This window comes from Anser brachyrhynchus (assembly GCF_964034855.1).
Source record: "Anser brachyrhynchus genome assembly, chromosome: 25".
Lineage (NCBI taxonomy): Eukaryota > Metazoa > Chordata > Aves > Anseriformes > Anatidae > Anser > Anser brachyrhynchus.
Genome location: NC_137718.1, coordinates 7346122 through 7369998, shown reverse-complemented (window position 1 = coordinate 7369998; position 23877 = coordinate 7346122). Strand labels below are relative to the sequence as shown.

Genomic DNA, 23877 nt, shown 5'->3' with positions numbered 1-23877 from the left:
GGACGGTGCATGGAAGGACTCACTTGGGACACCCCAGGTCTGCTCCCAGCCTCGGTGCTGGTGTGCTGCGGACAAGCCCCATTGCTGCTCTTCCATCCCTCCTCTGTAGTTGGCTCGAAGCACAGATTCCCTAGGGCTGCCTCCCCGTTTGCACGGCACTGAGCACAACGCTGTCTTCACCATCTCCAGAAACCTCCACCGGCTGCTCCGCTCCCCCTGCTTCTCTTTGAAAGCTCCTCAGTTCAATGCTGGTCTAAGCTGATGGCAACAAAGACCTGGCATATTTATCTCCAGGTCAACCTAAATATTTCATTTAGCTTCTAAAGAAGTCAATTCCTTTCTCCCTTTCTTCCTTCCTTTATTTTAAATCTCGAAATGCATACCGTCTCTCATGAATATTGATGAGGATCATTAGTCACTGAACATTTCACTTCCCTTCTCTTTTCTCCGTCTATATAAAACCTTCATCTTTGTTAAAGGGGAAAAAAAGCCCATCTCACATTATATCTCTGGATGCGTGTTAAGATTAGACCCATTAATACATTTATAGATTGGGTAAATACCTATGGGAGCAAATACTGGGCATAAAAGGATATGTACATACAGGCCGTGAGATTGCTACTGCACTGGAGGTAATTGTTAAGGTTGTGGTTTAAGCTCATTTCTTTGTGAAGGATCACAGTAACAGCCCAGGGTGCTAAATAACCATCGTGCTGGCTGCCTGGCCAAGGGGAATTTCTCTCATTCCCCTGCTTCACTCATGCTCTCTACCTCTCCTGCAGGTTTTTTTGACCATGCCTGTTCCTTCTGTCTTCATCAACCTCACCCTGAAGGCTGCTGATGGACTTCAGTTTTATTTACTGAATACAGATGGCAGGGTTTGGCTAGATACAGCAAATAGCTCGGGGTGAAAAAACAGGACTTGCAACATTCAGTTCAACGCTTTGCAGCAATATTTCACTATTTCCTTATGATAAGGATGGATTTTTAGAAGGGCTTAAAAGAAAAGCCAACCCCAACAACACAAGGTACTTTGTTGGGAGTTTTGCAGTACCTTTCAGTCAATGCCAACCAAGTCCCACTTCACTGTGAAATGGGAACAGGTTCATTGCGTGTTGGCCTGAAACCCACAGTTTCCCCCAAATTCATCACTGCAGAGTGAAATACAGCTGCGTTGCTCTGATCCACCTGGCAGCTCAGACTGCGGAGCAGAGGTGATGTTATGGGACCTAGCGACACACGGGGAAACCAGTGGGTGTGACCAGCTTTGTCACGACTAGTTCTCTGAGTCTTTTCACAGCACGCCAAAGCAACAGACTCTTGTGCTTGCAACACCAGAGGGGTTTCATCTCCTCAGTAACCTCACTGAGCTCCCACCCTGCAGCCTGGCTTTGGCTGGAAGCACCCTGGCCATGGCCACAGCAAGTTTCTGTCCATAACTCCACGGTAGATTTACTTCTGTTGGCTTGAGAGCTATTTTAGTGGCAAGCCTAGCTGTTTATCAATACAGAGCACGTGTCTCAGAGAGGGACTTACAAGGCTGCAACAGTTTTAATTGATATTCTAAGCTACAGTAACTTGGTAGTGCTTTGTTGCTCCATCGTGTGAATCTCCAGCCCCAGCTGAGCCTGCAGAAGCACACAGGACCTGCCTCCAGGAGAGGACGGTTGGGGATGCAGACCAGGCAGACAGGGATGAACCCCACGTTTCCTTGCAGCGCTGGGAAGCCTCTCAGTGCCTTACAGAGAGCAGTACTGCATTGCAGTGCCTGTGCGCAAGGAGGACTCCTACGAGAGGCAGAAGCAAGCTCTTCCTTTCTCCAGGCTTGGGTAGGGACATACTGACACCCTCCTGCCCTCATCATGCCGTCGTGTCAATGCCAGGAGAGCTTACAGGAGGATTTATGGCATCATCAGAACTTTACTTAATGGTATAGCCAGGCCCGCATGTCCAGGTTCAGGTCTGGTGGACACCATGTCAGCGGTGTGACCTGTACTGCTTATGAAATACAGCCTGCCAACAACCTCTCTGGCAGGGTCCCCATGGACACCGAGGGAGGAAAGCTAAATAACAGACCCCCGGGCTGCAGCAACAGCTCTGCAGAGAGGGAGAAATTATCAACAAATACACACGCTCAAAGGTAAACTCTGCGGGTAGCCTAGAGGCAGCGCAGAGATGAGAAAGCTGGAGTCACTGCCTTCAGAGCGCTGCCTTACATCTCCTTTAATTCATGCTCCCTCTGTCCCATCGACACTTTAAAAATAAACCACTCCAAAGCCAACAAAGACAGCAAGCAACACAGATGGCCAGACTTCACAGGGTAAAGCAAAGCACAAACTTATCCCTGCCCTTTTCCATGTGAATCTTACTGGACGAGACTTTTCCCATTAAGGACCTGCAGCGCAGCACAAGGACACTGGGATATTCTTCACCCCCCTTAGGTATCAGTCTATGCTTACTAACAGCGAAGATCCCTGGAACACCTTCAGCAGGGCCTCCATCCCTGCAGGACGGCGCTCAGCCTCCACGCGGTGCCCGGCTCTCCCGCACACCCCGCAGGCTCTACGGGACGGGAATCAGCTACGGAACTCCTTACGCCAGCACGCGGGGCGCGAGGAAGTGCTGTGTTCATTTATTTAAGATTGCACAGCAATAGCTTTCCACAGGGGACTGCGACTCGAATCAATAGATAAAATTACACCCTTAGCCCATTAACTGCTACAACCCCACCGCTACCATACAACTCACAAGGCTGGTGCCAGATCTATAACCAGCGGGGCTCTCAGCTGCGTAGGCATCAGAGGGTGGTACCCAGCTCCTCTCCAACCCGAGAGCACTGCAGCAGCACGTGGAGGAACCTGGAGGCAGGAGTTTCCTATCCTGTCTGAGCAGAGCCGTGCAGGGCACGTGGATCCCCCCACGGAGCATCCCTGTACGTGTGCACAACGGATCTTACCAGAGAGGATTTGGCTCACAGCAGTGCTGAGGTCCTGCATTTTACACAGTTCTCCAGCTGGCCTGACCAAGGCAAAGCCTCCCCTGACACCAGACAGAAGCAGCTTGTTTGTTGTTTTTTCTTCAGGTTTAACTTACATCCCTGCCTTGTTTAGCTAACAGACACACAAAGCACCAGAGAGATGTCAATGAGACCTCTGCTGATAACAATGCATCTTTAACAACTTCTGCGGAGCTTGCTCCATCCACTCACCCCTTCCTTCTCAAATGCCTTTGTCAGATAAAGAACAAAAGGCTCAATGCAGCTTATATGGGAAGAAGCCTTCCCTAATCAATTGCGATTGTGTCTTCGCGGGCAGACACGAGTGACAACGCTCGGGGTAAGGCGAGCTTTCCTATCACAGAGCTGCCAAGCCCTGCAGGAGACAGCACCTTTATTGGCAATGACAGCAGAGTTAGCAGTGCAAAATGTGCACCAGGCTCCATGAGGAGCTTTGGAGATCAGCTGCAGTAGGTTCCAGTAGATTATATGCCATGGATCCCGTGGCTTTTAGCAAAACATTTGGGGAAGTCCCATTTCCAGGCTGCAGACTGGTGCCAAGAGGTCCTGCTCATTGCCCAAGCCTCAGAGGGTGAAGTGGGAGGAGATGCTGGGACCCCTCAAGTTGTTTAGGGGCTGATGAGCCCTATTGTGTGCAACAGCAGGCTGAGCCAAAACCTTTTATTTATTTTATTGATTTTTTTTTTTTTTTACAGGGGTGATGGGGGTTGGCTCCGATTTATCCTCGAGACTGAGAAGGATTTGTGCTCAGCCTGTGCTGCAGTGGGTGTAAAGTCACTTGCAAGATCCCACTTCAGACTATGTGTCCCCATAAATCCAAGCAATTCTGAGGCAGCAACTGCCTCACTGGGCTGCTAATGGGTGGCATGAATACGTCATTGCATCTCAGTGCCACTCTAATAGCACGTTTTCCTGGCAGGAAACGTTCACTGAACCCTCTTTGAACTACTGCAGGCAGCAGAAGTGGTGTTCAAGCAGAGACATTTGGAGCAGAGAGACAGCAGCTTCTCTGAACAAGCCATTTTTTCCCAGAACAGCAGGGACTCCATCCCAGAGTCCCAGCTGGTTTCTCTCCAGGCAGCAATATGGGGCCTGACAGAGAAGAGCTTTGAATCAGACTGGCACTGAAAGGATGCTCAGCTTTTGGGAGAGAAAGGCACAGAGTTTCTCTGCTTTCCCCTGAAGAAGGGCACGGCGGTGCAGCTGGAGCAGGGTGGGACTGAGCTGGCCGCAGACCCACACCCAAATGAGAACGATGCTTCCATCCTCTGTACCTACCAGTATGCACCAGGCTTCAATATTTAGGACACGTTATAAAGACTAAACCCTATTTTGGGTTTAAAACCATCTTTTTTCCTCCTCTGCTCTCTATCCTTCTTGGTGTTGGACTCTCCGCATCTCCCGTCCCAGCACCCTGCCAACCCAAACGCCCCCCCAGCACAGGGCTGCTACAGAAGTACCCGCAGCCTTCATTCTTGCAAGAGCTGCAGATTCCCTCTGAGAAGCTATTAAGAAGCAGTCGAATAGAGCAACCTTTCATTGACAAGTCACTCGGCCCTTTAAACGATCTCCAAATAGTGTTTTCTTTTTATTGCTTTCTGCAGTTTAACAGCCTTGATTTCAAGTTACTTTGGCTTATGATAAACTCCAGATCTATAGCGCTTCTATTCTTTTCCTCTTTGGTCTCTCTCGCCCACTTCTTCTTTATGTTTTTATTAAAAAAAGATCCAGGAAAACAGATAGCAGATTAAAAGGGAAACAAATTGAAATGGGTCAAATGTATCTTGCTTAGATGACAGCCACCCCATTAGATACTTTTAAACAGGACAAATAATCTGTTCAGCAGCACAAGTGGGCTTTTACATTTATTCTAAATTACAAACCAAATGATTGCAGCCTCAAATGGAAGCAGTGGTTAATTGCACTAATATCTCACTAATTCCAGCACCAAGGAATGGGGAAAAACTAACGATTTTCACCATTTTACCAATTATTCAATTTAGACCAAGGTACATTATGCAAACCCTGGGTTGAGCTTCCTCTCCATTTTGTGATCTATGACAAGGACTGGAATTCCACTTATTAATAATGGAGGAGCTACAGTTATTCTAAGGATGGGTATGAGATAATTATAAGCCATAAAAAACAGCTTTCATATGCACACACAATTCTCTCCCTGCGCCTAGCAGAACTGAAACCTATCTGCAGGCTGGAGGCAGGCAGGAGCTGGAGCCCATAAGCCCCATCCAGAGACACCGCTGGATGCTCCCAAGCACAAAGGCACAGCTGGTAAGGCAGCAGAAGCGGGCTGCATGGAGGGATGAGCTGCCACATGTAATGGAGCCCGGGGGTGGCTCTCCTTCCTCCAAGCATCACCGTCACTGCCTCGCTGGGCCAACCCTGACCTGCGTCCTGTACTTGAACCTGAGCTACGGGGATCAACGCCACCTTTTGGGACCTCTGTCTCTCTCCTCCCCCTCCCCAGCAAGAGACATCAGACAGAGCTTTGCTTAGTCCCAGCACCCTTAACTAAGACCCCAAACCTCCTCAGCAAGGGGGCTGAGGGGAAGCTCGCAGTGTGGAGTCCAAAACTTTTAAGCCGTTTGTAATTCCCCAAAACCTGGGGTTTGCCTTACACTAACCATCAGCCCCACAACGTTCTTGTCATCCTTAGAGAAAAATCTCTGGCTGCGGATTCAGAGAGCCCCTAGCTGGGCAGATTTCTGGAGCCATTACCCCACGAACGGGATTTGCTAAGCAGCGCCCTCTCCCAATTAAACACAGACCAGCTCTCGCTGCCACACAGAGCTGCAGCCCTGCAGCAACAGCTGCTGGCATCCCAGTGCTCTGCAAAGCGCATGGAGACACCTTGAACACAGAAAGCTTCTGAGCCCCGGTTCTGCTCCCAGCCACGATGCAAACAGAGGGGTGCTGCTGCCAGCAGCTCCAGCACCGAGCCCTCTCCTTGCACAGCAGCCAGCACTCCCAGCCACAGCGGCTGAGCCCAGGGAAGATGCCTGCAGGTTAAGGTATAGATTTCAGCCTCATGCTCATCCCTGATTGATGGCATGGATGTAAGCAAGGCAGAAAGTAGGGACATCAGCCAAGCAGGGAGGTAAAGTTGTGGCTTTGTCCTTCCTTGCACACAGACCATTATCCAGAGCAGGAGGATGCTGCTGTGCCAAGCCCTTTTCTGTCCCATTTTCCAGCCATGCCCGCTTTCACAGCCTCAGACAAGGATGAAGCACGTCCTTCCCTCCACGCAGTGACAAATCTGAGCGTGGGGCCACCCTGCAGAGATGCACGGGAGGACCCCAAAGCCACCACCGTGCCCAGAAAGGGAGGTGAGAGGCGGGGAGAGGCTGCAGGCACCTCCAGCAGCCGACGGCTGGTGGGAACAGGTGGCGAAGGAGTAGGCTGACACCTCCAAGCACTTAATCGTTCCCGTTAGTAGCTTTATGAATGGCAGCCAAAAAGTGCCATAATTGCTGCTGCGACGCTTGCTAATGACTCGTGTTAGATCTGGCGAGAAGTCAAAGGCAGGAGAGAGGAAGAAAAATAGCAGGAGCAGGATCAACGTGTGAGCACCTGCCTTCGGCCACCCCAGAAGAGAGCAGAGAGCCCAGCTTGGAGACTGCAGCGATGGAAGGGCAGGGACTAAACGTGATGGGAGAGCAGGGAGGGGTTTGCAGCACAGCCCTTGCCTCCATCTCCAGCTTTGGGAAGGGAAGATGGCTGAATGAGGTGGGAAACAAGGAATAAAAAAAAAAAAAAAATAGTCCCAATTTTCAGGTTAGTCAGACGCTTCTTTTCTTGGGGGACTAAAGCATTGTCAGCTTTCTGCTCCAAAAGTGACCGTGAGGCAGGGGAAATCACCAAACCCTGGGGAAAGCAGGGCAGCTCAACTTGCCACCAGCTTCAGCAGGAACCCCGTTTTCTGCTTCGTGCTTCGAGACGTCCTGCCCAAGGTACGGCTCCCACTAACCCACCACTATGGCCATGGGTGGAATCCAGCCCCGCGTGCACAAACAGCATGCTCCTGCCGATTATGTATCTGTTTCTGAATGTTAACAAACAGGCGGCAGCATCTGATTGAGTGGGTTATTAGCAGAATGAAGACAGATGGCGGAGGATTAACTCTAAAGCGTCTTTATTGCAAGGCCGTCACTGCAGACAGCTCTACCTCTCTCCCTCTGTCTACAACTGTCACCGGCTTAATTCCACCCTACAACTCACAGCCGGCACCAAGCAGCAGTCCCAGCACGCCAGCAAGGAACCGTCAATCACAGCAAAGTGATGGGCACGTCGCAGCCACACTGGAGCAACACCCTCCTACACCTGCCCCCAAAATGCACCCAAATCCAGCCTGCTGTCCCGGCTCATGCTTTGCAGCAGCGATACAGCATGAGGCAATTGCAGCCAATGCAGTGCAGCAACACCAGCTGTGGGGGGACTGCTCAAATCAATTTTGCTTTGCACATCACCACCAGGAGCACCCGAGGCTATGCTGTTGCTTTGCAGCTGCGAGAGATCCTGGCACCTCCTCCAGACCTGTTTATTTTGGGACCCAGGTTGATATATGGCAATATGAAGAGCTGATGTGCGTTAACTAACGCTAATGGAGGTGAGTTCTTGGACATTTATTTTTGCTTCTCACCCTGGAAGACAGCTCAGCCAGAAGAGCCCGCACCTGCAATCGTGTTAATGGATGTGCATCGCTTGCCAGCTGGGATGCAGACAACATAATGCTAGCAAAACCCCTCACTGGGCATGGCCACAGAGCATCCATAAGACACATTTATTTTACCCTGCTGGGAGAGGTTGCCACTGTGGTCTGCAAGTGCCCAGCCTGGATCCTGTCCATAGGGACAGCCAAGAGTAACGTTTGCCCACCAGAAGGGCTTTAAGACCAGCCGCTCCCCTCCAGTTCCTAGCAGATGCAGCCCAGGATGGCTCCGTACCAGGCCTGCAGCCGTACAGCGCGGTGCAGCTCCTCCACACCGACAAGACCTCCGTCTAAGTCCTCTTGTGCTTCTCTACCTAGGAGCCCATTCTGTAGATGTCTCCATTAAGTGACAGCAAGGTTCTAATGATCCCTGTAATTACCCATTTCCACTACGATGGAGACCCCACACCTCGTAATTATCTGATTGCCCCACTGCCTGCCTCTGCTTTCAGCTCCTTCAGCTGCCCTGTCATTATTAATAGGGCTATTCATTAGCACCATAATGCAATAAAAGAGGAAAAAGTCTCACTTGGCAAAAACACGAAGGGGAAGCTGTCTCACTCCTTATCCCTGCAAGGTAACTGGCCCAAAGAACCTGGCTCAGGTACGTTTGGCAGGGAATACCTCTGGGATGACCAGACATCTGAAACCCCCCTCTGCTCCCACCAGCGCTCAGCCCATGTTCTACACCTTGAATCCGTGCTGAAATCTAAAACCCAGGAGGCTTGAGGTCTGCAATTGTCATCCAGAACCATTTCCAGTGAAAACACGAGTCCCAGGCGGTCTTTGTGGCCATGGAAATCCCCTGACTTTGTGTTCATTTTTTTTTTTTGGCAGATTGTACCTTTAAACATAATGGCCCTGCAGTCTGCGGGGGCCAGAAACTCATCTCGAGGCAGGCACGCTTTGTTCCCTTCCCCACACAAAGGCTTTACTTTTGGCCTTTCATGTGTCTTTGTTCTCTCTCCACAAAGCCATGTCAGGGCTGAAAAGGGGGCTTGCTCTGTAGGTGGATGCAGGCTTTGAATCCCAAAGGATGGGCTGGGATGCCCACGTGCAGCACCTGTGAACATCCCAGGGGCACAGCCAGGCAGCCTTGGAGAGGCTCGAGGAACACGAAAGCAGCCAGAGATTGCACCTTCCCACAGCACTCGGATGAGGCTGTGCCGTCCTTTCTCCCAAGGGGCAGCCCCTTCCTATTAAAAATATTCTAATCAATGTTTAAAAAGCACAGGATAATTAACAAACATGAGGTGAAAGCTTGTGAAGTGCTTTCTCCATGTTATCAGCTCGGTATCAGGACCCCTGGGGAACAGAGGGAACCTTTGATCTTCTAACTGATATTCAAGCCATAAGTTTGCCTCCACTGGAGCTTCACCCCATGCAAGCTAATGCACCTTTTGCTCTCACGAAGGCAAGGCTTCCTGCAGGAGCAAAGACCCCTATGGCCAGTCGCTGGGCATTATGCCATCCTACACACGCAAAAGAAAGCACAGCGGGCAAGTCAGCCCACCTTCTGCCCAACCAACCCCCAAAACAAGGACTGAGCCCAACTCGGACCTTTTTGGGTTGAGCTCGCCGTCCCCAGCAGCAGCCCCACTCTGGTACGCATCCTCAGCAAGCACCTTCCGACTGGCCCAGCCCCGGGACCTGCACCCCCCTCGGATCCAGCATTACCCAGAGGTGGGGCTGCACCAGGGTCTGCTTCGGAAAAAAGCAGCCAAGCGACGAAGCTACGAGAAGCAAGGATGCGGATCCTTCCGAGCATAAATAGTTTTTGTTTAGTTATTACACTTCATAATTATTTATGGTATTTCTATGGATTAATCAATGCTCATAAAATACCTGGGGGATGACTAGAATATAAAACAGGGAAACTTTAGCGAGATCTCTGCCTCAGCACAGGGGTTTGACAAGCAAAGCAACTACGCTTTTGAGAAGGCACAGCAGCCCTGATCTCAGGTGAGAAATTTATCCGAGCAAACGCCGACAGCTTTTGAACACAGCAAGGCTAAGCCTGACTCTAATTGACTTTTGTACCTCTGCCACCAATTAGCCAGACATTTGTTTGGCAAGGAAGTCCATGTAAGCTCCAGGATGTTGCAGCTTTAGGGATATTAGGGGTGAAGGTAACCAGAGCATATCCCCACTCCTCTCCAGTGGGGTCAGACGCACCAGCTGAAGACAAGTGCTTTGAAGGTGTCCTGGTGAGGCACCACCACCCAAGCAGAATAAAAGGACTAGAAGCAACGATTGCTGAAAGAGCTTCCTGTGCGACAAATCCCTTTCACAGGAAAAGACAGTGGATTTGGGATGAATGGAAGCAATAAGCTCCTGCTCTTCTCTTGCTACTTCATGCAGGGTCTTCCCCTGTCTGCTTGCCCAACAAGATGTTTCAGAAATCAAAGAGGAAGCAGGGTTTTCCCCTCGGGGCGAACAAGAAGTTAGCGTGTTCCTAGCAATAGTGAATCCTTGTGATGAGACTGCTAAGGAGGAAGGATGAAGAGAAGGTGGGGAAACCGCTCACCTTCAGTCATCCTGCGGTACTTCTCCTTGTACATGAACCCCAGTACTAGGCAGCATCCTCTTCCTGGGAGCCCCAGTTCTGCAAGAGAAGAGAGAGCCATGTTAGAAGGCTGGGGACAAGAGCAAAATGGGGATGCTGCAGGGAAGGAGTTCTGCCAGCTGCTTTGCTCAGGGGAAGCACCAGCGACGTGCAAGCCGCTGGTCCCAACCCATCTGCATCCAGCTGACTGCTCTGCTCAGCCACACGCAGCCAGAGGCAGGAGGGTCACCGTCCCCTCCCTGTTTCTTGAGCGCTCCTTTCTATTGTGCATAGGGAACAAGCTGCATCTTCCCATGCACCAGTGTGCTGCAAAAACACGGGCTCTTTAATCCTGGTCTCCCTTGGCAGGCACGGAAGCAGATGGGACGTGGTCCTCCAAAGGGAAGACAAAGCTGGGTTGAGGCACCTCGCTCTTCGGAAACAAGCGGGTGACCCTACAAGCAGTAAAGTGCCTGAGTCCAAGGAGGCCTATGCCTTTGATGCCTTGATTCCTTAATGGGGTTTTCTGACTATCGACAACCAATAGAGAAAGATCTGAGCGTGGCTTCTCCAGAAGTAGGCTGCGTGCACGTGTGCTCTCCCTACACGCATCTCAGAGCGGCAGAAAGCTCCCCTTCTTCAAACGCATTCTGTGTCACAGCGGAGAAAATTAAGGTACCACGTCCCCGCCGCTGCCTGCCTGCGGACCTGCCGTGCTCCTCGGGGGCTGCCGTGCTCCGCAGGGCCCCGCTGATCAAAGCCCCTTTGATGTTTACTTAATGCGGCTGTGGTCTCCTCGGAGCCCGCTATCCGAGGATGGGGCACTCGGGAGCATCGCGGAGCCGCGAGCAGGAGGGGAAGGCAGCAGAGCAGGAGCGCAGCGAGGGCTGCCGGCAGCCTCGGCTCGAGCCGGGCAGCACCACGCAGGTTGGGCTTTGGGCTCCATGCCACAGGCTAGGGTTCGCGCTGCACAGCTGGACTGCGTTGGAGCAGGAAGGTTGCTCACCACTGTGCAATGTGCAGGGAAGACGCCTGGAGTCACACAGCACTGCGTATGCAATATCCCTCCCTAGGGCTGCTAGCTACTGTGGCATTCTGGCAGAAGAATCATCCTCCTCCTCTCGTGTTCAGCACCTCGGGGCAGAATTGGAGCCCAAATCCAGAAGACACCGATGACTTGTGACCCCCATGGTGCTCAGGGTACAAGCAAGACAAGTTAAAAACGTTTATCTAACTTTAACTAGGATCCATCTTGCAAGAGCTTAAGGACCAACAGCTCCTGATCCCATGACAGAGGTCATCAGCATCTAGCCAAATAAATGCTATGTTCTGTCCCACTAAAGGAAATGGCCATACAAAATGTCTATCAAGATGTTTAAAGTAAGCCAAAATCTAGTTGTCCCTTAAATTCACACTGTCACCTAAAGTCAGACCCCAGAGGGAAACGGACATCCGTGGGCAGCGACACACTTCATCTATCGGGATGATTTTGGAAGTGCTCATAATCCTCTCACTAACTATAAAAGGTGGTGACTAACTCAGGTGTAGATGCTTAAAGATTAGACCGTTCAAGACAGGTGAACTGACCACCCACATTCTCAGCAGCTGCTTGAGTCAGAGTCCTTACCATCAGCACGAGGCAACCAGCAACCTCCTCCCGGCTGCTGCCGAGGTGGCAGCCAGCCCTCCTGCTCCTCACGCTGGGGGTGATGTGATCCGTGTCACCCCGCACAGCCTGCTCTACGGCCGCAAACACACCCAGAAAGGTGTCAGCTTGCAGAGCGTTGTGTTCAATACTCCCCGTTACTGTTAAGCCTGCTGGTTTTAGGTGAAGGACATTCAGCATGGGCTGCCTTGGTTAGGGCTAGCTGACAGCTAGAATCAATAAGACCTCGCTGAACTTCAGGTGGGTTTCCATAGAGGACTGCACGATGCCGTGAGGACGAACACCCTGCGTGCATCAGCTGCAGGCTGCCGATAACCTCCCCAGCCTCTGGGGCTGTTGACACAGAGCCTGCAATGCATTTATGCCTTTATTGATGGAAAAGACAAATGGCATTGATTCCTATTGAGCTTTCAACGAGCACCAAGCTATCAAAGTGCAATTAAAACAACACAATTAGATTAGCGTCACACAAGGCAGCGCAGTCCACAGCGGGGTTGAGCAAGCCAGCATTGCTGTCTTGCTAATTTCATCGTGCATCGTACAGCCCTGCACATGCACAACTGTTTTTTTTTTCCCCCCAGACTTGGAGCCCTGGCATGGCAAAAGCTGCCATAGTCTCTGCAGCCAACAAACAGCTGCAAGAGCATCCTGAGCCAAAACAGAGGGGAATGGAGCTGGGACAGGGGCAGCAAAAGGTGCAGCTTACTTGGGGGGATGAATGTCAACCCAATGCCCAAATTCAGATGTCCAGCTCTCACCTTCCAGGTGCAGGGAGAGAAATGCTCCCCAGAAAGAGCCTGTGCTTTAGAGGTGATGGCAAGGGGCTACGACTGAAGACAAGGGCTGTGGTACCCAGTGCCCCAAGCACAACTTCACCCTTGCAGGAGGGAGGGATGGATCCGTGAGATCGGGGTTGTCACCCATCCAGAGCCTGGATGAGCCCCCACTGGAATGGGTGTTGCTGGGCCGTTTGCCACCCTGAAGGGTGCTATAATTAATGCTTATAAAACACTTTGATATCCCATGATGAAAGGAGCTATACAGGAGCACTACATTATAATAATTCATACCATAAATTTGTGAGAACATGCAAAAATCTTTATAGCTAAAGGCACCTTTAAATACTTGAGAGTGCCTTTAAAAGGTAAAATACTTCAAGATGACTCTGATGCCTACGGATGTCTCACCACTTCACAGCGTTTAATGGCTATCTAAAAGCTTAAATAGTGAAGCAGATACCCCAGCATTTTAAATATTCTGACTTTAGGGGGCTGCTGAGATACCACTGAAAAAAGAACATTTTAACCCATGGATGTGTGGCACCTACCTCCTGAAACAAGTCCCATCCACTTCCGTGCAATGACAACCAATTTTTTTCTTAGCATAGTAGGATGAGTTACAGCTGATGTTTGTCACCCTGGCCACTTAGAAAAAGTGTGAGTTTAAGTATTGTGTTTGGAAAATACACGGCAGAAGTACATTTTGACTCAAAGAAGTATCTGCATTGATTCATCCCAAAATCTGTAGAAGAGCCACTTAGACAAAGCAAAAGCAAGTCCAAGCCATGTGTTGTCAGCATTAGGGGCAGCAAGTGACAAAGAAGCAAAATCCAATGCAAAGAAACAAGTTCAGAGAATGAATCAAGTTATGACTTCTAGGAAGTGACCTTTATGTGCATCTTAGGCAACAGAGGAGGTCAAGCTGGCTTTGGGAGAGAGATATCTTTTCCCTGGCCCAAACTATGGAATCCTGCTTTTTCTCTATTTCCCCCCTTCATTTGGGATTTCCTTACTCACTCTTCAGGCAGTTCTCCCAACGAAAAGTCAGAAAGGGATCCAAGTTTCTGATCAACCAGTGCATTAAAGGCTAACACTGCAAAGAAGTAATAAAGGTTTACTAACACAACTATAATGTGTACTATTGTGTAGCTGTATTCCACCAGGAATGGTAATAAATGTTTAATAGCTCAATAATACCTGTTTAATAATTTTTCAGCTTATCCCATCGAATTGCAAGTTTATTAAAGAACGATAAACTTTATAATCACTGTAAAGGCACAATTGCGATTCCATTGCTTATTTAATATTGAGTTAATTATATTACAACTAAGTTATATTTTCCCATACATATTAAATATCAATTAGCTGTTTTAAACTATTGATTTGTATTTAATTAACTATGCTATTATATACCAATTAAGCTCTTAGAAGAGAAGCAGAAACAGCTGGTCTCTTAAATTAAAATTTAAAAACATTGTATTAAAATAAATATCACGTTTCTATTTTTTCATGTTTTCCTTCTGCAGAGATGGCAATTTGCTATCTGTAAATATTTTTTCCAGTTGCATGTTATATGTATGAGCTTCGTTCTGACCTTTGCCTTTCCAGGATGGGAAGGGGCAACTTGTGTGGCAGACGGCCACCACGTTTGGGAGTGGCTGACACTGGGATGGGAAAGGCAGAGGGCTGGAAAAGCCCCCTCTCACCTGGGGATCTAAGAAGTCAAGAACTTGGGTGTGAGCTCCTGAAAGAGCATGAAAGGCCTGGAGGAAAGAAGCTCCACACCTTTCTGGTGGTTCCTAGTTCAGCTACCAAGGGCGGTAGGAGAAGATCCTATCACCAAATCCAAGAGTTCTGCATTACTTTTAAAAACACTTTGAGAAACCACGTGCTCTTGCTTAGAGGTATGCTGTCCTGACATGTCAAGTCATCTTCTATTGAATTCCTTGCTAAAAACAAAACCAACCAAACAAAAACTCATTACAAACAAAAAAAACTAATTATTTCCCTGGTCTTTTCTGGAAAGCCCTAAGTCTTCCAACGTTCTTGGCTTCACCAAGGTAGCAATGATTCATCCCAGCAGCTAGAAGAAGTGTGTGAAGGAGCATTTTCTTCACTTTTCAGCACACTGCCCTCCAGGTTCAGTAGCCATCCTGCTTTGCTCATGGTTTAGATTTCTTAGGCGTGCCCATGACCTCTTCTTAAGCAGTCTTTGCTCTGGGCACCACTGAGGTGAGCTGCATCCTTCCCCTCCAAGTTCTCGTTCTGCCACAAGGATTGGCTTCGAGCTTCTTCCCTCGCTGTACTCTGCGTCCACAAGCACTGCTGAGCAATCCAAGCCACTGCCTCGTTTCAGCAGAGAGCAAATGGATCCTCCGGCATCCAATTTGTATGTTATACCATTAAGTCTGCAGAGCAATCCAAGGTCCTCAGAGATGAAAAAGCTATACAAATGCAAGTTGTTATTAAATCTGTGCCTGGTTAATTTATAAAAATGTATTAAAAAAACTAAGAGGCTTCCCAGATGAGAAAATGGGCACATTACTGTTTGAAATATGAATGAAGTAGAGATCAGTGTTAAATGCTGTGGTGATATTGTATTTTATTCTATAGTGCTCTGCAGAAAAGTTGCATTTATAAACCCATTTATTGTGTTATGTACTTGCAAACCACCTTGTCATCCATTTATTGCACAAATAAAATCTTAAAAGCAGAGGATTAGTTGAGTGTGTCCCCGTGGGACCACAATCTGACTTTAAAAGGATCCATCAATGAAGGAAAACAGATGGAGCAGAGGTGTTTGCCAGCTCATTGCTCCAAGACGTAAAACGCAACTGCGCAGAAGGGCTATCCTCTCATGGGCCCCAGACCTGCAAGTCCTGCCCATATTAACGAGGGAAAACACGTACAGCAGAGCTTGCAGAAACCATGGCCCCCCTCAGGAGCCAGGGCTGGCCAAAGATTTCAAACAGCAAAGTCTCCTCTCTCGCCACCATGCAAAGGTGAAGACCACCTTGGGGAGGATGGTTTGACTTTGCACAGCCAAGGAAATTCCTCAAGACTGAAAACTGTGAAATCTCTCTGTAAAGGTCTAAGTTTCCTTTAAACAATACTAGAGAGAGGCGTGTATCTATACCAAGGACACAGCAGGAGCACCAAAACAAGCCAGCCCTAGTGTTGTCTTACCTAAAGGGAACTTCTGGCAAGTGTAGTTCTTGAAGACCCTCTAAGGCTTCTACCAACCATGCTTTTGGGTTAATAAACCATAATAGAAAATGACAGGATACAGGTGGGTACACTTACTTTAACTGATCATATTTCAACCCATTGAAAAAACAGAGCCTCTCCCAACCCAGGAGCTTCTCTTGGACAAAGTTTTGGACAAGCGCACACCTGACACACCACAGTACGCTGGCATCCAGCTACCCAACATGCCCTGGAAGATCCCAAAACCAAGAGGAAGACTCGCAAAATAACAGTAGTTTCCAAGTAAGAAACCTCCTATACAGTGTGATCTCCAAGAAAGACCACCAGGAAGGAGCTCTGCCCTGGTATCAGGCAATTAAAAATTACTTCTTAGCAGGAAACAACTGGCAGAAGAGGAAAGAATGAAGAGGGACTCATGCTGCTAGGCAAAGAGACTTATTTCCCTCTATTCCCTGGCTATCAAAGGGAAGAAAGGCAGCTCCAGGTTGCAACTCAGCGTTGAAGTGTTTTGAAGAGGTTTTTCTCTCTAGTGGCAACGTGGAGCTTTTGGTAACCCAAAGTTCAGTAAACTGAATTAGTTTTTATCCCCCTCTCTCCCCACTAGTCCCCCATCGTTGATGCCCCTTGTCTGAACCTCTTACAAACCTACTGTACGTGGGGGGGCACCAAGCAAGTGAAAAAAGATCCTCGCAAACCTTGAACCCAGTGATTCTTAGGATTTTGTTTTTCCTCTCTGAAATAAAGAAGTCTGAAAGAGGAGCTGCTACAGGAAAAAAAGTTTACCCCAGAGTAAGAAAGCCTTCAGTACCTGAACTTTCTTGCATAAACAGGCTTTCATACCTTTGTACGCTCAGGTATGCATTTGTACTAGTCAAATCCTGTTAAATGCCTTGCGTTGATGAGGTCTTATGGCAGCAAATCCCACACCTTAACTACACCTAGCGTGCAGGAAAAGTACTGCGTTTCCCCTTGTCAAAATCATAACATTCATACAGTGTTTGTTTTGTTCAAAAGAAACAAATAAAAGGTTCTGTAGGAACAGATGTTCTCTTTACCAGCAACAACATCAGATCATCTCCTGATTGCTCTTCCAAGAGCACTGCTGGTCGGAAAACCAGTGCAGCGACGTCACCCTGCCAACATCACACGTGGGCATCGCATGAGGCTTGTGGGGTTGCCCACAGTCACAAACCCTCCGGCGGTATGGGCAAGAAGCCATAACCTGCACCTTGAGCTTGCCACTTGCTGCCTGCACGCTCTCCTGCTCAGAAGACCACCACGGGCATGCAGCCATGCCCACAGCAATGCCCCCACCCCATGCTGCGTTTTACCATCTCACAGGCACAGTTCAGATGGTTCCTCCCATTCTCCTTGGCTCACGCTGTATTTTGCGAGAACAAACCGGAGCCCTGTCCTGCTGCCTCCCCCATCCTTCTTGACTCGCATGCTCTGATGCTCCTCTGCCTGCTGCACACCCAGGACCCAGCCCCCTAGAAATACATCTGTTTTTTAGTGGGGCTAGGCCAACTCATCTTTATGACAGACTGAACCGGTACTTAAGAGCTTCCTGGGGGTTTAAATCTGCTTTTGACCAAAGTCCATGGCGTCTGCTGCTCCATTCAAGCCACAAGGAGCAGCTTGTGCCTGCAGGCAGCAGCTCGTCACAGGAAGGTCAGGAACAAGACTTCTGGAGAAATTTGGGCAATGCACAAGCACCTCCCCACACACTCCCCAGTCTTTCCCAGATCAGCCCCCAAAACCATGACACCTCCCATCCACACCGTCCTTCCAGGAGGAGACGTGCAGACCACGTTCGCTGACCCCAGCGAGACTCTGCCTCTGTCAGGGCCACCAAGGCCACTGGAGGACAGCCAGGTGATGGGGACATCTGTCCTGGTTGTACCAGGAGACATGTACCACACAGACCTTCTCACGTCCACTGGGGCTCAAACAGGGAGGGCAGAAGAGGAAAACAAAGAGTCTGAGCCTCCTCCCTTGCTGTCTGTCTGCTCTGTCACCCCCAGGCATCTCCTCTCGCAAGCCCAGGGCACGGATGGCCCCAGGCTGTCTGTCACCAGCCCCCACGCTCCACTTGGCAGCAAAGACCCAAGCTGGCAGTCACCTCGGGACACGTCTGATGGGGCCGGTGGTGGAACCAATGCAGCATTACAGCCATCTTCCCCCTGTGCCCCCCACGAAGCCAAGAATTGCACATCCAGCTCCCCAGAGGGGGACAATAACTGCCCTACCAAAGAGGTAAGGAGGGAGGACCGGTCTGAAACCTATCACAGCCATCAGGACAGCAGAACACCTTCCTGCAATGCCTCTCCCATTGCACTCGATGAAAGAGGCTCCCCAGGGAATCCAAAGACCCTTCTTATTCTGCCTCCAGCAGTTGCACTGGCTCCTGGATGTGCTCCTGCTCTCCAGGAGGGCTTTCGTAGTCTCTAAATCAGTCTGAAATCCGAATGAAAAAGCTCAGAACAAAACAGACAGACAGAAAGATGCAAAACCAGGGTATTTCAGTTCCTTGGGAACAGAGTGCTTTATCTAAAGACCTGATTTCGTCTCCAAGCACTCTGGTTTCTCACTTCATCAAAAGCCACTGCACTGTTCCTTGCCTCTGCTGTAGGACCCCTGCACGTCCCATGGCAATCCAAGGAACATTAGCTACACGCACAGCACAGCATCATCCTGAAGTCTGGTGAGAGGATCTCATACCGAAATAAACAACACACCCAGTGCTCTCCTGGCACAAAGAGAGCTTCATTTACACGTAGGTCCAGAGATGTGCATAAAGCAGGAGGCACTCTAGCCTTACAGCCCACCCAGATCATCCCGTAACATTTCTGCTCAGCTACAAGGAAAGCTTGGCACTGGAAACCCTTTGCAATGAGCCCTTAAGTCCCCACGTGGGTCTGACAGGTTGTGGGCACACTGGAGCAAAAAATAATAAAAATAAAATCACAGCACTGTAAAGGTCACATCTATTATAGCGCTATGGATCAGCAATGGCTCCTTGCACATCCCACCTTGAAGGCATTTCTGGCTGAGCCATCCATTTTAGGAGGCTAGAAAGACAGGGGAGAGCATAGGAAAGCACAAACCTTGGGAACACCCAGCAAACAGAGCTATCCTCTGCTTGACCTAGAAAACCATCATCAAACCCACCTGCCCTGGATCCACCAGACCCTCCTACAAAGCCCACTGCCTCAAATCTCCAAATCCTTCACATGCAACTGCCTGACACCCTAGACAACCACACTGGCTCCCCCAAGACCAAGTACTGTGGCCCTTTAAACCCCTCTGAAGGCAGGGAAAGCACTGAAGTGTAGTTGTGCTCTCATTTGAAGATGAGACGACAGAGCCAGGGAACCCTGCAGTCCTTCTATTACTGGGAAATCATGCTCCAACCTCGCAAATGCCATTACTCCTGTGTATCTTATAATTAAATTGTATTTGCCGGTTACCTCACAGCATGTCTGCAATTCTTGTGCATCCAAGGCTTTTTTTTTTTTTTGATCTTCAGCTTCTATTTTACTTTCCCCTCCTTGCCAAGCCTCAGCAATTTCAGAAAACTCCTTAACCTGCCTCCCGCTTGTGAGGTGAGAAGGCGGGCAGGAGGCACGCTGTGCAGCACTGGTCTGCGCTAAGCCACCTCCTCGTGGGCCACCCAGCTACACGAGAGCTATGGTGTGGCCCCAGTTACCCCCTGCTCCCACCACCAGCAGGGTGGTCGAGTCGAAGGAGACCAGTGATGTGAACAACCCACCCTGAATCAGATCTGCACACACAGGTGAACCCCTCAAGTTATTTAAGCTCCCATTTAAATCATTAGGAGGTTGAAGCACCTAAATATCTCGGGAAACCTCACCGATGGTGGTGTAACTGAACTTTTGGAAGTGAATAACTTGGCCAAAGGAGCAGGAGATGGAGAGAGGAATCCCAGCTGGGGGTGCTTCTGCAGAGAGCGCTGCATCAGCTGGCAGCACCTCGCTGCAGTCCCCGCTCCTGCTCTTTGCCTTCTGCTAAAACTTACTGAAAGAGTGCGCGATGCTAAGCTGCAACAGGCAGGCAGCAGGAAAACAGGTCCCTACCCCCTGGCAAAAAACAAGATGCTAATTACAGGGCAGGGGAGGAAGCTGCAAGACCGAAGGGATCAGCTAATCACTGCGCCTCCATCCCTTCCTGCGGACGGCTGCTTTGATTGGGGTATTGAGGCTCTGCAGCGTGCTGGCGGGGAGGGCTTTGGTCACATTCAGCAGCAGGAGAAAAGAAAGCAAGTGGGCAAATTTCGGGCTGTGGGAGGCTGATTGCTGCCCTGCCTTGACCACATTCCTTCAATAGCCCAGCAGCAGCAGATTCAGGCCCGTCGGGAGAAACAAATCCATCACCAAGACTGCCAGGCCACGCAGACGTCCTGCTACAACTGCGGCTGCAGACAGTGCTGCTCCTGCTGCCGTCTGCACCAGCCACCTTGCCTGGACCCAGGGAAGACACTGAGCATCTGCAGCTCTAGCTGGAGCATCCAGCTAAAACACCAAGCCTGCAGCATTCACTTTCTCTCAAGACCATCCCAGCTCCCCTTTTAGAGCATTATCAGTTTCCCTGATAATTGACCTGAAAGCTCACCATTTCTGCAGCTGGCCCTACCGGGTGCATCCCTCCAGTTGCCGTGCTTTTACACTGCAGACACATTGCTAGTGGCACTCACCAGCTTCAGCAAAAAGGCTGGGAGTTCACAGAACATTAAAAACTTCCTCTGCTCCTGCAGGGGTGATTATTACAGGCAAGAAGAGGCAGGAAGGTAAGCCAGAGGAAATCAGTAGGGGAGGGATTAGCACCCTGCTCGTGCCCTTATGCATCATGAAGCGCGCATGAGCAGCAGGGATCTCATACACTACAGTTCCCCCCTCACTATGTGCCTTGTCTGAATCAAGCCCAAGCTCACAGCTGATGCCCTTTATGCTTTCACACACCTTCCTCCCTGCTACTACACCTCATACCCACTGCCAAGCCCTGTAACTTATTGTGAGCAGTTTGCCTTCCGCTGCCAGGGGGGCATTTTCCTGGTGTTGGTCATAAGGCGAATGATATGTGAGAACAACTCCCCTGCTTCCCCCGGTGTCAGCACGCTGCTCCCGAGTGCACACTCTCTCCATCCCATTAAAAGTAATGGGGTGAGATTGTCCAGCCCATTACTTTCAATGGCTTAGTTTCAGTCAGACAGCCTAAAGCTCCTGTATCCTCAAAATAGCAAGCAGAGTGGCTCCAAAACTCTGCTTCATTATCACGTTGTGTATTCCTGCTTGCCAGAGTTTAATTGGAAAGACAGCCAAGCCCGCGTTTAGGTTTGTTAATTGCTGCAGGAGACACAGGAGTATGCCTTGCACCGCTGGCAATTATCTCCTTGCTCAGCAAATTTTGTTTTTAAGGGGATGACTTGCAAGGTGTGAGGTTTTACAGAAATACCCTAAGTTCTTTTAAAAGACGAAGAGAGAAACATATGCAAGCACAGCCACGGGAGAGGCACTTTATGCAATGGTTATGTGCTCCAAGATTCAGCTGGTCCTGCTGCTGCTGCTGGAGGGAAAGTACATTTCCAGGAAAAGCTGGCTGGGGAGAAACACAGCTCATGCAAAAAGCCAAGTGCAAATCGTATATTTAAGATGCATCACGGGAGCTGTAGTTTAGTTCTGAACTGTAAGTCCAATAACATGCTGAGGGCAGAGACAGGCCAAAAATCAAAGCACTCTGCTTCCAAGACAGTTGGATATTGCAACAAGCTCAGAAAGCCACACGGCAAAACACCAGGGGAGCCTGAGAAATCCCATTTGTGGTCCCATTTTTGACCTTGCCTTCTGCTCCGCTTTCATTACAGCCTGGCAGATTCTGACCACACAAAGCCCTGTGCTCGCTTCTCACCTGGGGACAGGACCCATTAGGTACCCATCCATCCATCAGAGCGCTGAAATAACAACAGCCACCTCTATACCTAGAAAAATCTGGGAGGAACTGACCAGGTCGATGGTCAACAGAAAGCTTCCTCCAGCGTTAGACAGCAGGAAGGTGCTGAGGTGACACTTCTAGGCAGGTGGCAGAAGTTTTAAGCACGACATGGCTTTTTTTCTTGCCGCTGACCTCACCAAAGGGAAGACTCCAAAGTGCATCTCTGCTGTACCAAACCCGCACGAGCTCTTGGTGTGGCCTCTGCGGATTTGAGGCCGTGCCCTGTTGCATTGCTGAGGCTATCAGCTGCTGCTTCAAAGATGTTAACATCTTGATGCTCACAGCCCTGTCCAATCCAGGACAGACGGTAATAAATTTTTCAGTGGTTGGAGCAGAGTGCAGTAACTGTGTGATTAGCATCTTTTTCTCCACTGCACATTTCATCTGTAAACTAAGATTAAATACCTGGAAGAAAAAAGCCGCAGGATAAGGGAACTTGAATATGTTTTCACTGCAGAGCTCACACGAGTGAGCGAACAGCTCAGATCTGAGGTCAGGGGCAGCTTGTTGGGGACAGCTTTCCCCACTCGCCGATTTGAGAAATCCAGTTTTCAAAGAGATGCTCTTTCTGTCAGCACAGCAGTACCTGGAAATCCTTCTGACCCGGCAGCCGGCCTGCAATCCCCTCAGAGCGAACAAGGGGAGGAGAACCGCTCCATTTCCTGCCTAGATTTGAACTCTCAACTCATTTAAACCAAACAAAACCTATTGCAACTGCCTGGCAAGCCTCAAGAACCTCACTTTCCTCCAACCTCAGCCTGAGATAAAACAAGGGAATGAGTTTCGTGTATTGCACGGGAGATTAGGAATGGTGCCAGATGTTGAGAAAAGTAAGAAATCATCAGCTACAAGGGCAGCAACCATCAAAGCACCGTTCTTCATCACTGCAACGCAAGTACAAGGCCAGCAATGCCAATAAGGGACCCCAGCTGGCAAGCAGTTTAGATCACCGTTAAAAAGCACACTTTGTTTTGGACTACAGAGTATTTAGAGCTAGAAGATTATTTTTACGGGTTGTAAGCCCTAAATCACCGAAACCTTCCTCGATCCCTACAGATCCAGCTCTCTACAGAGTCAGCAAGCTGTTGTGTGCTTGTGCACCCTGCACATGCTGTGCTCGTCTCTAGCACCACATTTTAGTTCTGCTCCCACATCCAACGAGGGGGTCCTGCGTACAAAACGCTCTTTTTGGTGCAGCCCAAGCACAAAGCGAGAGATTCACTTGTGCTGAGAGGGAAAGTCGACGCGATTTGAGTCCTCTGGCTCCACTTGTAGGAAAATCTTCGCTTGAGCACAGAAAATCCAAACGCGCTCAACAGGTTAGACTTGGGGTCAGGCAGAGAAATATCCTATATATCCTACTGGGCCAGAGAGAGCATGACACAAGGCTGTCACTCGCCCTTCCCCACAGGTGGGGCAGCCCCTGGTCCCCTGTGCTGACGGATGGGCACACACCACCCGCCTTCCAAAGGACACCACGCGCCACCGTTGTGATCAATAACATATTATTCCCTGGTTTGTGTCTTCGTGTTTATTATGTGTAAATAGGGATTTACAGTAATCTGCATGCGTTCGTTTAACGCGGCTGACACCCAGTGCGTGAGATCTGCCAGCCACCCTCTCAGGACCTTCGGAAAAATGAAACGATGCTTCCCTGACAAAGCCACCTTCGTGAGTGAAATGGGGAAAGAAAGAAAAAAATGAAATAAAACAAGGACAAAGTAGAGAGATCAAAGACATAGCATGTGTGTGGAACAGAAAACATAGCAAGAAAGCCAGTGCTGGGATTCGGAGTCATGCCAGCATTGTTGTGAAGGGAACATTAAACAGCGCTCTGATCTCGAGTCCGAGGTGCTACTTCTAGGAGGAAGAGGTTGGGGTGGGGGAAGAAACTTTTCCTTGAAAGGCATTGGCACACCTATGCAAAGT

At 49.5% G+C, this 23877-nt stretch overlaps 1 protein-coding gene across 7 annotated transcripts in view; it reads right to left on the bottom strand.

The window, feature by feature from the left end:
- KIRREL3 (kirre like nephrin family adhesion molecule 3) overlaps nt 1-23877 on the bottom strand; it is a 316820-nt gene that overhangs the window by 94397 nt on the left and 198546 nt on the right. For 6 of the 7 annotated variants that reach the window (XM_080567527.1, XM_080567526.1, XM_080567529.1 and 3 more), the window contains exon 2: nt 10270-10347. The exons of the other annotated variant lie outside the window; for it this stretch is intronic. In XM_080567527.1, coding sequence (XP_080423653.1) covers nt 10270-10347 — 78 coding nt within the window. The remainder of the gene's footprint in view (nt 1-10269; nt 10348-23877) is intronic. 7 annotated transcript variants of the gene reach the window in all.